At 38.5% G+C, this 14,981-nt stretch overlaps 1 protein-coding gene across 16 annotated transcripts in view; it reads left to right on the top strand.

Moving 5' to 3' along the window:
* The window catches only part of SOX5 (SRY-box transcription factor 5), a 394,764-nt gene that overhangs the window by 284,894 nt on the left and 94,889 nt on the right, over positions 1 to 14,981 (top strand). For all 16 annotated transcript variants that reach the window (XM_038386648.2, XM_038386652.2, XM_038386640.2 and 13 more), the window contains exon 8: positions 7,165 to 7,250. In XM_038386648.2, coding sequence (XP_038242576.1) covers positions 7,165 to 7,250 — 86 coding nt within the window. The remainder of the gene's footprint in view (positions 1 to 7,164; positions 7,251 to 14,981) is intronic.

Genomic DNA, 14,981 nt, shown 5'->3' with positions numbered 1-14,981 from the left:
TATGCTCAAATAAATGTTAGTCTCCAAGGTGCCACAAGTACTCCTTTTCTTTTTACTTTCTAATTGGTTTCCCTTTATGGTTCTCCTGGCCAATAGTAGTGCCTGGTTTCTTGGAGATTTATCTATATGTCTCCCATTAGCTTCAGTGAGAATTATGTGGTCAAATTCCTCAGCCAACCCTTCAAATGGTATGCTCCAGAGGACTAGAAGGACACTTTTTTTGGAGGGGAGGTGGGGAGTCATTTTAGTGAGAAAAATACTATTTTCTGATTTCCATTTACTTCTTGAAATTCACTAAAGAACTGTTCTGACATGCTGTTGTAAGAGGAGCTTGTCCACTGTAGATTCACTGTCTGATTAGTACTATGTTCTGGTGTGCTGAGATATTAAAAACAATATGATGATAATTCATTAATAACTAGTATTTTAATGGATCGTTTTTATCCACGGTTCTCACAGTGCTTCGCAAAGGTATGTAAGTATGATCATTCCTATTTTACAGATGGGTAAACTGAGGCAGCAAGATTAAGTGATTTGCCCAAGGTGAGATGGCAGAGCAGATTATAGAACCCGTGTTTCCTGACTTCTAGCTCAATGCACTACCTGTAACTTTTTCCTTTTTCTTCCTAACAAATTCTAGTTGGGAATGGCTTGTTTTGTTATGTTTTTTTAAACAGATGGTTTACATTTCATAATGGACCATTTAAACAAGTTGACACTTCCTCTCCTCTCTCTACAGCATATTGTGTAGTGTTAAAGTTGGCAGAAAGAAGCATAAAGCTCTTGGGCTTGGATTAGAAGTTTCTATTAGTATTGGATTTCTATTAAGAAAATGAAGCAGAGTTCTTGATCCCTGGTTCTGGTTGCTATCTGGCCTCCCTACCTAGATGTACTGTAATTGCTTAAAATGTTTAATATTATTATTTATAACCAAAGCAGTTGTTTTTTAGTAGAAAAAGAAGTGCCAGTGTGCCATGATGGAAATACACTGTTTATTAATTTCTCCATGAATAGCAGGGGAAATAATGGCTATTCATTGATCATCTCTTTGCTAAACATTCAGAGTTTATTATTAAAAATTGAAATCCTAAAATGTTTTGTGCATGACATCTGCTTTTGATGAATAATGAAATGCCATGTACATTTAGGATGAGAAATAAAATGAAGATTGGGACTAGTTCTGTCCTCCAAAATTGTGATGTGGTAATCCCAACATCTTCACCAAATTACTCTAATACATCCTCCCTATAGTTTCAATCAGGTATGTTGCCCTACTGGACTGAGCACAGGGATAAAAGCCAGACTACTACTTCTCCAGAATAGTAGCAGAACTCCTAATCTCTGCCACTGATGTTCTATGTGATTTTAAGCAAGACATTTAAATGCTCTGACTTTCCCTACACTGTGCTCTTTAATCCTAAAATATCCCACTGTTGCTTTCAGTTTCAGCAAGAATGGGAGCTCCCATGTGGGTGAAGCACTCATGGTTCCAGCATTTCAACCACTGTGGGGGAAATCCTGACCCTACTGAAGTCAAGGGACTTTTACTGTTGACTTCATTAGGCCTGGGATTTGCCCCCTATTGTGTAGACCTGGGCAAAGTTAGATATCATGGTTGTTAAAACACTGGCAGCCATGGGATATTTATTTAGAGAATCGTTTAATTTGTGTTTGTAAAGTGCTTTGAAAATATAAAACATTATGTAAATGCTAAGTGTTAAGATGTGAAATGTTGTTGTGTGCTGTTTAAAAGCTGCTGCATTACACTTCAGAGGTGGCTTCCTTTCCATGCTGAACAAAATGGCTCTTCTTTGTATGTGCACATGCATAGATCTGTAGAGAGAGAGCTAATTTGTTACTACACATTAAGTAACTGATAATGAGGGAAAGGGAGTAAGGAATTCCCTCCCCATCCCCTTTTGTATGGCGCATGTAAGGTCCACACAGAAACCCAACCCTTGTGCTTGTGAGAACAGAGGGGCTGTTGCTAGGGGAGCCACTTGCCAAAAAGGCAGCAAAGAGTAAGCAGATATAATAGCAAATTATAATCCCCCAGCAAACCTGAGGAGCCGAATGCTCTCAAACAGATTGCCTCCTAGTGCCCCCTTTGAGACAGTGTAGTTCTCCACCACCCCTTAGCGTGGGCTTCCTTTACAGGCATAATATATAGCCCATATTTTGATAAGAATGTTGAGATCCTTCAAAATTAAAGCACTGAATAAATACAAATTGTTATTTTGGAGAGTTTTCCCCCATTGTTTCTTTATCTTTTTTGTTTGTTTGTTTCTTTAAATGTTTGGTGATGCTTTTACAAAAGAAAATAAAAATGTTGACAAACGTATGACACTGTTGCATTTTACACTGGACTTTCCCCTTCCCCCCTCTGCCCCCCTTGATTAAAGCAATCCAGTGCGAGAAATGCTGCTTACCTAGTGGGTCAACAACACATTTAGTGTTCTAAGCTGAAATTCATGTGACCATTTGAGTGGCATGGTTTTTTCAGTTCTGTTTTGTTTCTAGAAATGGTGGTTACTGGTACTAAACTTCAAAAACGTTTTGAAGGGGTGATTTGCTACCAAATATGTTTTCCAGATCATTCACTAGTTCTCAGGACTGCTCCTAGGTGGTGGTTTACTTGCTGGTACCTATGTTATTTTTATGGCCACATGCCAAATTTTGGAAACAAAACCTGTTTTTCTTTTTCTTTACCCTTTCCTCCCTCCCCCTACGGAAAATTTGTTGTAACAAATCATATTGTGTTTCCAATCAGATGTCATCCACTTGGGTTTTTTGGAAAGCACTTTAATCACAGCTTCAACCATATCCAATTGGGGAAAAAATGTGAATATACAATAGGTATATTGTATGTTTGTTATATATCAGCTCATTGCAGCTGGAAATTTCCTAAATAAAATAAGCACACAAAATTATTGATGAAATATCTAATTATCCCTTAAAATACGCATAAATGTGTGAGAAAGTGGACAAGCCAAGCCTAATAAAATTAAAATATGCTGAATTTACTGTTCCTCCATTTTCTGAACAATATTCCATATATCCAATAAAAAATGAAACTCTCTGTTAATAGTTCCTCTTACAGTACAATAAAATTAATGTTTTGGCGTTAAATACCATAAACTTCCTTGGGCATATTTGCTGATGTATCTCTGTTTTTTAGTTAGGTCACATGTTTCATTGTTTAATGGGTTATCATGTGGGCTGTATTATAATCTCTCTTGTATGCAGGGTCCATGTGTCTGGCTTCTAAAGAGACTGCATGCTAATTTCTGATTTAACTGTGTCAGCTGTATCAGCTGACATACAGGTCAATGACAACCACCAAATCACAAGAAAAGAAAATTGACATGGTACGCTTTTATCAGAATGACAAAAATAGGAACCATGTGTTATCAGGACCACATACTGTAGTTTCTTTGTAAGGATGTTAATCATTTTTTAGAGCTACTGTTTGCGCCTTGGAAAAGAATGATCATATGACTAAACCCTCATCTTCCCATCCCCCAAAATAAGAAAAAAAATAAAAACTGTGGATTGGCACAGCAAGAATTAGATGCTTTCTGGTAAAGAGTGTGCCTAGTATGTTCTGTGAGAATGCGTCACTGTTATAGAGTTGGACACTGAACTAAAAGTATCTTGATGGGGAACAACAAAAACCAGTGATTTGTTTTTCAGTTACAAGAAAAATTGCCAAATCGTAAATTTCTTTTCCCTCTTCACCCCCTTTTCCACAAACCTTAAAGTCACCCTCTGAGGGATGGTCCTACAATCTGCACCCCCAGACTCCCAATTCTCTGTTCCATCCTGTCCACAATCTCCAAAACACACCATCCCACCTAGAGCTCTACATGTCATAAACCTCTGTCTCATGCCCGGCTATCACTACTACCTACAAGCTCTCTCGCCCTGTCCTGCCCCTTGTCATTTTTGTTATTTGTCTAAGTGGTGCAGGTGGGAAATAAGTGTATTTGTAATTAAGAGGAGTTTAGCAGGTAATCAAATCATTTCTATCTTTTCTCTTAAGATGCAAATTCTACCCCTTGCTCCATTCCAGACCCTTCTCTCTGGTTCATAAAAAAACCCCCTAAAAACGGCAAATACCTGCCTTTAATATTTGTTTTGTAGCAAAAGTCCAGGAATTGTAGCTGATAGTTTGGAACTTAAAGGATCCTCCCAAAATTCTATATTTTTGGCTGTTGTCTAGAAGATAAAGGGAGACTGGTAGCCACTAATTCCTTCCCGGTAGTAATACAGCAGTATGTCGTGATTGCGTTTGTAGATTGGCTTCAGTATAATACTAATGTTTGAAAGTGGATTGTTTGAGTAATACAAGCGTATGACTGGTCGGGAAATAGCTGTTTCTAATAGCTGACTATCTTGTTTCACGTTCCTAAAAAGTTCCCAATACTTGGGAAAAGGACCATTTAGATTTAAAAATGAGACATTTATTGAAGCATTAATAAAATGCTTAAGAAATGCATTTCCCTAAGATTAGCTAAGCATTAAATACAATCGCTCAGACAAATCTAAATGCTAATTCTGGAGAAATGTTAAGGACTGCTCAGAGAGGCAGTGGGCTCCAGTGGAGCGAGTATTGGGATAGGAGTCAGAAGATCTGGCTTTTAGTCTCTTCTCTGGCCTGCTGTGTGACATTCACTGGGAAAGTCAGTTCTCCTCTCTTATTTTCCCCTCCCACTCTTTGTTTCTTTTGTCTTTTTAAGGGACAGATCCAGTCTCTTGCTATCTGTGTATACAGTACTTAGAAGAATGAAGTCTGATACTGCCTCTACTCATCACTGTACCTGGCCTAAATTTTCCCACTATTATTACATTGGGACAGTTGCAACAGTGGGACTATTTAGTATAGACTAGCCACAGAAGTTGCAATGGTGGGAAATGTTTTAAGAAACAAAAGCCTACAGTAGGCAAGGGCTACTTCACTTAATAAAAGGAATTTTAAAATCCTAGCACATAATGGTAGGAAGACATAGTAATATTGAAGTAACAGAAATATTATGGATTCCAAAAGATTCATGGTAGGGTCACAAAAGCTTTTAAGACTTTGTTGTATATGTATTGTTCTTAAAAATATTTTTGGAGCACTGGAAATGTGTCAACAACCAAATAATATTAATTATTAATAATTAATGACAATGGCAACAATAATAATAATGACTATCGAAAACATGGAGCACACAAGATCCTGGCTCCACACAACTTAATGTTTTAAAAACTACACTAGTGCACATCAGCATTTATTGCTCTTCTTTTTAGAATTGAGGGAAACAATAATTTTGGTTTCTTGTGTGGCTGGCACTTGCACAATCTACCCATTTCTAGAAAGAAGTCATTCAAAATGAAACTGGGATTTTCCTTTGAGGTTCTTATGGCATTGGGAGTAGCACAAAGCTATGAATGTTGAGTCTGTTACTTTTTTGGGATTTTTTTCTTACCTGTCTTTAAGACTAGCTGCTTCCATCACTGGGTAATTTAAAATTAAAGAATCACTTCATTCAATCAGTGATATTAAACAGGAAATGGAATCCTAAATGAAATCAAGGGGATATTGGAAAATGTGGAACAGTAAAATAGTGTGATTAAAAATCAAAACTAAGTTAGAAAAGGAAGTGTGGACTGGTTGCTGGTGCAGAAGTCTAGGAGTCAGAATTCCTGGGTTATGTTGTTGGTTCTTACACTGCTTGACTATGTGTCCTAAAAAAGGGCAACAAAACATTAGTGGTTTTCCTGAAAGCACATACACCAAATTTTACAACACAGCCTATTTACAGTATTTTAAAAATATGAGTGCTTTTCTCCCGTTTCATGTTTCCTGGGACTTGCACTTGATGTCGTCACAAATATATCATTTATTAATAATAATAATAATAATTAATAAATTGATCATCATGGCATGTAGCATTCTGCATGGCCTTTTAAATTGCTTTCTTATCAATTTGCCCAAGAAAGTATAATCCTGGAGGGAAACTTTTATTGTATCCGCTTAATCAAATGTACTGCAACCTTACTAATAAAATGTTCTGTGTCTGTCATGGTCTTATTTCAAATGGCTCATTCTATGCGTGCTAATCATATCTATTAGCAGATCATTGCGCCATGCACGAATGGTCTGATGATCCTTATTAATTGAGTGGAAAGCTTTTAAACATTTTGTCATTTGGGCAAGGAATATAACGCATGTAACATTTCTATTAAGCTTGCAGCTCCAGCTTTCCCATTGGTTTCATTAGTAGGTGGACAAGAATTGAATTCATTTAAGAGTAAGACATTTAAAGGCAAACCAAAAGTGACTATTTTTTACAGTGAAACATGTCTCCTTGTTTTTGTTTCGTTTGGCGGGAGGGAGCTACCTTTTTTTTCCTTCAGATAATGAACATTTCTCATTAAAAGTGTTTGCCACTTTTTTTTTTAACTTTTATTTTACTCCTACACCATGTCTAGCACAGTAGGATGCTGAGCCTAAGCTATCTTCCTTTTGGTAAGAAGCTAAATTACGGCACCAATCCTGCAAAGGGATCTGTGAGAGGACTCCTGACACTTGTGCGGAGTCCCTTTGACTTCATACTCTTATGCCCTTTGCAGAATTGGGGTCTCAATCTGTAGAGCAAGATAGCTTCCACCAAAAAGAAAATATAGAATTCAAGAGTGTGCCATTTTGTTCACATAGATACTAAAGTTTGATCTGTGTGCTATTCAGTTTACAAACAATGATCTCAGTTTGATTAACTTCATATTCTGGACCAGTCTATAAATTTGTTCCCTTCTAATACTGTGATCATATCAAGGTTATACTTCTTTTCTTTCTCTCTGTCTTTTTTTTTTTTAATTTAATTTTATTTTTTTTTAAGTGCAGCCCTCTGATCAGTGTGCACTTTTTTTTCCATTTCCCTAAATACATCATGAAAAAGGATGAGGTTTCCGCCTTAATTGCTTGTGCCTTTTATTCACATTCCTCTCTCAGCCAGAATTGTAAAAAGAGTGTTAGTAAAAGGCTTCACAATAGAGCTTTTCATTAGGCCTCAGCAAGGCACACAAAAGAAGGCTTTTGGAAAGAGTGAATGCAGGAGTTTAATTTGCAGGTGGAGAGTAGATAAAAGGTGCTGACGCCTCTATTATTCTCTTACTTAGGTGACCCTTACCCTGTTCAGCTGATCCCAACTACCATGGCAGCTGCTGCCGCAGCAACACCAGGCTTAGGCCCACTCCAACTGCAGGTAAGTCTGGAAATAATGCAGAAGAGGCAAAGGTTAAGTAATTATGGAAAACAGTTTTCTTTTCCATTAGAACACAACAAAACTAACAATGTTTTCGGCACACCCTTTTCATTTAAAATGTACATTGAAGCTTAAATAAACGTAAACCATCTTGGGGTTTTGTTGTTGTTTTTTAACCTGTGGGGAAGATTTGTTTTACACCAATATTAATTTTGATTTTTATATTTGAACGTTCACTCTTAACAGGCAAAACCGTTTGTTTTCCTTTTTTGTTACAACATTCTGATGCAAGTCATAAAGAATGGTTACATGTGAACCAGCAAAAAGAAACACACGGTTAGACAGAAGAGCCCTGTCGTGACAACCACTTTTAAACTGCTTAAAAGTCACTTAATGTGATTGTCTTTTTAGACTATAAACTCTTCAGGGCAGTGACTGTGCCCTCCTACGTAGTGTTAAGGTACCCAGCATATTTTAGGTGCTGCTAGAACGCAGGTAATTAATAATTGTACTAATTTAACACACTATGTAATTATAAAATTGTATTACAAACACACTACAGAATCTTGTTTGAGCCATGCAAAAGAGTTAGTCTGGGAACCAGATTTGTTTAGATTGTGCCTGATTCAAAACCCCGGATACAAATAATCCTAAATTTGAGGGTGTTTGAAATCTGACCATGGATCAGAATCAGAATTTTCCAAATTTTCCCTGTCTGTTCCAAATCAAACCCACCAGATCTAAACCCACTGTATATTAGGAAGTTTGATAGTCAGATCCACAATTTGAACTTTATGTTCTGACATATGTGGTTGTTTCACATAAATGGGATCTAAATCCAAACTAACTTTAGTTTTGCAAGAACTTAACTGACATTTTTTTGTAAAACCAAAATCACCACTGGGGCTTTGTTCTTCCATTTACTATCTTTAGGCAAACCACATGGGATGCACAGCATATATATCTGCTTGGAAATGCTCAACCATTATAAACTACAGATGTGAACTTGCAGTCTCGAACTAAGTTAAATCAGAACTAGGGCAAACTGGACTTCATACAATTAGTTTGGACAGCACAAGAGAGGATGAGGGACAATTTTGATAGGCTTTCCTACAAAGTTAGTCAGCTGAGTTTCACAGAAATGGCTACCAGTGTGTAAGCTGAGCCATTCAATGCACCACCACGAGCATTTGTATGAAAAGATACTCAGTATGTTAATTTCTGATTTTGTGAGCTACGAATACCAAGGGCAGTTTAGGAGTCATGGGGACCATAAAAGTAATGCAAAATATGTCATCCTCTAGAAATGACTTCTGGGAAATAACTGTAGATTATTTCAGAAATAACTGAAAAAATCTGATAAAGTGCCTGTAATACACACACACACGCACACACTCTCTCTCTCTCTCTCTCACACACACACACACACACACACACACACACACGAATGAGAACATACATTGAATGTAAGAATGGCCATACTGGGTCAGATCAATGGTCCATCTAGCCCAGTATTCTCTCTTCTGATAATGACTAGTGTCAGATGCTTCAGAGGGAGTGAACAGAACAGGGCACTTTATCAGTGATCCATTCCCCTGTCATTCAGATTCAGCTTCTAGAAGTCAGAGATTTAGGGATACCCAGAACAAGGGGTTGTGTCTCTGACCATTTGGCTAATAGCCATTGATGGACCTGTCCTCCGTGTACTTATCTAATTCTTTTTTAGCCCAGTTCAAAAGCATCCCCGGCAATGAGTTCCACAGGTTGGCTGTGGGATGTGTGACAAAGTATTTTCTTTTGTTTGTTTTAAACCTGCTGCCTGTTAATTTCATTGGGTGACCCCTGGGTCTTGTGTTATGTGAAGAGGTAAATAACACTTCTCTATTCACTTTCTCCTCACCAGTCATGATTTTCTAGATCTCTATCACACCCCCCCCCCCGCCATATAGTCGTCCCTTTTCCAAGCTGCAAAGTCCCAGTCTTTTTAATCTCTCCTCATATAGAAGCTGTTCTGCACCCTTAATCATTTCTGTTGCCTTTCTCTGTACTTTTTCCAGTTCAAATATATCTTTTTAGAGATAGGGTGACCAGAACTGCACGCAGTATTCAAGGTGTGGGTGTACCACAGATTTATATAGTGGCATTGTGATATTTATTGTTTTATCAATCCCTTACCTTATGGTTCCTAACATTCTGTTCGCTTTTTTGACTGACACTGCTCATTGAGCAGATGTTTTCAGAGAACTATCGCGATGACTCCCAAGATCTCTGTCTTGAATGGTAATAGCTAATTTGTATCCCTTCATGTTATATGTATAGTAGGGATTACCTTTTCCAATGTGCATTACTTTGCATTTGAGGAAGCAGAAGTTTGTATAACTACAGATCTTTAGTTAGCAGTGATTCAGAATTGCTCTGAAATAAAGAGTCAGTGATAAAGAGGGTTGTGAGAGACTGACTATTTCATTTCAGGACCAGGATTGGACAGTAACTCAGTAAGCACTGAGTTAAAGTATTGTGAATAGAAGGAAGACTATAACAATGACCATTCCATCATAGAAAATGTGACTGTGTGTGGATACTATTGGTTTAATTAAAATTTTCTGATAATTTTAGGGGATGAAGGATTGTAAAGCACCAAAGGCTTCTTGTTTCTATGCCAGTGAGCATGAAAGAAAGGGAAAGCACTGAGCAGGCTCCCCTACTGATTGGCTTGCTCACCTGTGATTTGGGCTGGGAATGGAGCCGAGTCTGGGAGTCCATCAGTGGGAAGAAGCTTTTCAGAGAAGACTATGGGTACGCTAGGAAACCATTTTTGAGAAATATCCCCGTGTTCCTAAACCTGATTCATTTCCATGAGTCATCTATATCGGGAGCCCTAGTGTAGACAGACTTCTGACTTCTGCTACCATTTTAAGCACTGTGTAAATTAGACCTATTCTGAGAAGGATTTTATAATACAACATTTAGAATGTGTACCCAAACTTGCTAACGCCAGTGGAGCTGAGCCAGCATAAGCAAGAATGGGAAATATTTGAAAAGTTATCTTGACCTTATTTGGTGGGAATCAGTGGCACAGAATGTAGATAAAGGAATTAAAAAGCATTTTGTCCTCCAGGAAACAGTTCAAATCCCATTTAATTTGGGTTGTAATGATTGTCTCCTCAGTGGCCTGTGTGAAATGAAGTACTGGTCTCAGACCAGTTGCAAATGGCATACGTCAGTGTGCAGTGGGTACAGTCTGGGGGCCCATTGGGCGGAGGGGTCATCTCACTTCAGAGATTCATCTGTATAATATGTAACCATGATGTCTCACTGAAAACACCTGGGATTAAACCCCCTGTCTGCCAGCCCCGAGGGGTCAGAATGACACATTATAACCTCCCTTTTTCTCCCCACGTTGCTTCTTATGCTGCTCTTCCAGGCTTTCTGTGCTAAAACTAGTCAAGTGGTGTTCTAGGGAGATCAAAGAAAGAGATGCAATCTCAAGGCAAGGAACAGGAAGAGAGTTTGTGACTCTCAGGTGCACTCTGGCTTTTTCTTCTCCAACGCAAAGGGTTTTGTTTTGTTTTTTTAACAACGGGATAACAAACGTGATAGCTATCTCACTGTAAAATCCTAATTGGAGACAAAGTACTAGCAGTGTTTACCACAAGGTAGATAGGTGAACTCAGCACTCTACCTCCTGCTCCTAGTTCACCTGGCCTTGTTTATCTCACAGCAAAACTAAAGAGCCTTGTCTCCACTATGTTCTTACAGTGGGATATATAACATATTAATTATCCCCCAGGCAAGCACACCTTTTTGATGAGTAATGGCATAGCCCCCTGCTAACTCCAGCCTGAGAAGATAAATAATTTGAAGCCCTACCTTTCCCTCTTCTCCCCAAGTCCCAACTGTTGGACCCAGATACCACAACTGACACAGTTAGGAGTAATTGGTGGCAATTTCAGCAGACAGGCTCGTGCTGAATAAGCATGGAGACTGTTCTACCTTCACATTCATAGAGGTGGTTCCTCCAGGTCAGGTTAGACGTATTTTGATAGGTTCATGTTGGAGAAACTGGAATTAACGCTATCTGTGCTTGAACCTGGATTTGAGAATAAAAGTATTTAGGCACCTAACTCCCAATGATTTCACCTACTATCCTAGACATCCTTTAAAGGAAAATGTGCTCTCTGATGGACATTTCACAGGGGAAGTGAAAGATGATGGGTTGACAGTTTCTCTGGCCCAGCTCCCCAGAAGTATTTAAGCACCTACTGCCATTAGGAGGTATGGCCCAAATCATTGAAATTAATTGGAGTTAGGTGCCTAAATAACTTAGAAGATCTGGGCTAAAGAGACTCCAGTCTTCAGGACTGCCAACTCAGCATGTTTCAGTCCCACTGATTTCACTTTATAAAAAGTAGTTGTCAGCTTCATATTGTTACTGATATGATGCATCAAAGGGATTCAGCCCCAACTGTGTAAAATGTTCCATCAGGAAGCATAGGTTCTGTTAAAGCATGTCTAGGGGAGTGGGTGAGTTTTCCCCTATTGAGGACTTGGGTTAAAAACGTATAGTCCCTAAAATACTTTTGCCAAAGTGTAGTATAGAGGAGAGAAGGGCTTGCGTTCCTAGAGGATGATGGTGAGTGATGGTTCTATTTCAAAGGAGCAAGAATGAGATTCAGGACATCTGGGGCTTTGGATTATTCCCTTCAGCAATATTTGATTTAATAAGCTGGTGAGTTCAAAGACCTGCTATAGTGTATAGCTCATTTGAAGATGGCCTTTTCACAGATGGACCAGTAATTTGGGGATTTAAGTTCCCCCACTTTGGAGATGGGCATTCAAATCTGTAAGCATACATATCATGTTAGAGTCATGTCATGGAACTATGGGTATGCCTACATTTTGAGCAGGAGGTGTAATTTCCATTTCTGGGAGACATACCTGAACTAGCTCTGATCAAGCTAGTGTGCTAAAAATAGAGTGTAGCTGTGGTGGCATGAGTGGTGGGAGGGGTTAGCCACACCAAGTCCGATCCTTTCTGAGAGGCTAGGTACATACTTGGTGCAGTTAGCTCCTCCCATCAATCATAGCTATATCCTATTTTTAGCTGACTAGTTTGATCAAAGCTAGCACACATATATGTCCCTGAGCTGGAAATTACACCTTCCCAGCTCAAAGTGTAGATACATCCTAAGTGAATACAAAATTATGATAGGAGTGATTAATACCAATTTTAAGTATCTGGGTGTGCCTAGTGTGAACTAGATGTTCCTAGACAGCCTGAGTCACTTCAGTCTGAGATGAGTTCTCTTGCGCTCTCTTCTGACAAACCTGACTCCTGAGTGCATGACAAAACCCATGTCTTAATATCAGGGTCTCTAAGGACTGTGAGGAGATTCTGTATTATTGGGAATTTGAATAGTTCAGATTTCCCATCTAGGTTGTCTGATAATCAAATAATCATAGAATCAAAGAAATGTAGGGCTGGAAGGGACTTCAAGAGGTCATTATGTCCAGCTCCCTGTGCTGAGGCAGGACCAAGTAAAACTAGATCATCCCTGACAGGTATTTGTCTAACCTATTCTTAAACCTCCAGTGATGGGGATTCCACAACCTCCCTTGTAAGCTTATTCCAGAGCTTAACTACCTTTATAGTCAGAAAGTTTTTCATAATATCTTACCTAAATCTCCCTTGCTGCAGATTAAGCCCATTAGTTTTTGTGCTACCTTCAGTGGACATAGAGAACAATTGATCACAGTCCTCTTTGCAACAACCCTAAACATATTAGAAGACCATTTTTTCAGGTCCCCCTTCAGTCTTCTTTTCTGAAGACTTAAACAGACCTAGTTTTTTAAACTTAATAATGACAATGATTCATTGGCTGTAATACAAACACAATATATTCATATAGCTGTATTGCAAGATGATGATGAATGCATAATGAAAGCTGCTCATGTATTGAGCATTTTGCTTCTGTTCAAAACAACTTGACAGTATGATGTAATGTACACTCCCCACAATCATCTGCTCTTGAGAAAAACACGCTCAAAAGCTTCATGCACCAACATTCAAATGTTGTTTCCTCATCATCCTAGCATGGAACGGGACATTGCGCTTTCTTGGTAGTGGTGTGCAACTGTGTGACCAAACCTGTTATTACACAGATAAGAGAAAACTTATGTTAAAAAATACACAGATGTTGAAGTAGTTTAACTGGTTTTCTCAACCCTAAAGGCTGAAACCTGCTCACTTTACTTACTTGAGTAATCCCACTGAAATCAATTGGACTACTCATGTGAGTACAGTGAACAGGGCTTGGCCCTACTTGTGTTTGAAAAAATTATTCTGCAAAGTCTTTATTCCTCCACTTTGCCCCTTTAGTAATCAGTTCCAGTTTCTATTCTTAGCACAACCTCTTCTTCAAATGGTATTGGAAAATGCATACTAAGGCCTGAATTTCAAGAGAACTCCGCATCTGTAGTCTGGACCAGATTTTCAAAAGAGTTCAGCTTTCATTTAGGCACCAAAATAAGTGGTCAGATTTTTAGAAGAGTTGAGCATATTGAGTGTTGAGTACTTCTGAAAATCTGTTTTTTTATTTAAGTGCCTAAATTGGTACTGAGATGTGTTTGGGTTTTCCTTTCAAAAATATGGCTCAGGGTATCTAAATCTCATACAAGTGCCATTTAGCTGGATGTTTGTTGTATTTCCAGGAACAGACATAGGATTAAAAACCTATTTACCCGGTGTGTCTTCATAATGATTGTAATCAAAAGATAGACTGTTCCCACTGCCAATGATTTATTATATAAATACGTGATGAACATGAAATCGAAATAAATGGCAAGGACTGCACATCTGTTTTGGAGAACACATTTTCATCTGTCCTTCTTAACTCACCTCATTTTAGCATTCACAACATCACATAAATGAGAGAAATGGTGAAAACCTGTTATTATCGGTTATTTACTCCACCTCTCACATTCTCCACTTGCCAATATGGAATGTCTCTCTCACATATAGTTTTTGTCCAGTTTAGTTTGAAATATCTCAGGTGATGGGACTTCCACCATTACCCTTGGCAAACTGTTCCATGGTTTCATATATTTCTCTGTCAGGAATTTTTCATGATTTCAAAGGTTTTTCTTTTTTCCTAGCTTCTTCCCTTTACCTGTAGTTACGTCCCTTTTTTGATCACCCTAAACAATTACCTTCCTGTCTGATGATAGCCACCTACAAGCCAGCAAGAAGCACATGAGACACTGTCTAACCATTGTAATTGACTCATCTGAACACAAATATAGTCAAACTCTCAGTATTAAGAGCACATCTAACAAGGTTACAAATCTCTTTGATTTCAGAGTAGCAGCCGTGTTAGTCTGTATTCGCAAAAAGAAAAGGAGTACTTGTGGCACCTTAGAGACTAACAAATTTATTAGAGCATAAGCTCTCGTGAGCTACAGCTCACTTCATCGAATGCATCCGATGAAGTGAGCTGTAGCTCACGAGAGCTTATGCTCTAATAAATTTGTTAGTCTCAAAGGTGCCACAAGTACTCCTTTTCTTTTTGCGAAATCTCTTTGATTAATTTCTGATGGCCAGGAATACAATCCTTGTGGCCTATTATTGTTCCTGCAGAATATGCCAAGAGGTGGCAGTACTTTATCCATTATTCATTTGCTCTACAATCTATATCCATTACCTTCTTGGGATATTAATGTCCTCAACACTTT

Source organism: Dermochelys coriacea, chromosome 1 (genome assembly GCF_009764565.3).
Source record: "Dermochelys coriacea isolate rDerCor1 chromosome 1, rDerCor1.pri.v4, whole genome shotgun sequence".
In the NCBI taxonomy this organism is placed as follows: Eukaryota; Metazoa; Chordata; order Testudines; family Dermochelyidae; genus Dermochelys; species Dermochelys coriacea.
This window is presented reverse-complemented; position numbering and strand designations above follow the sequence as displayed.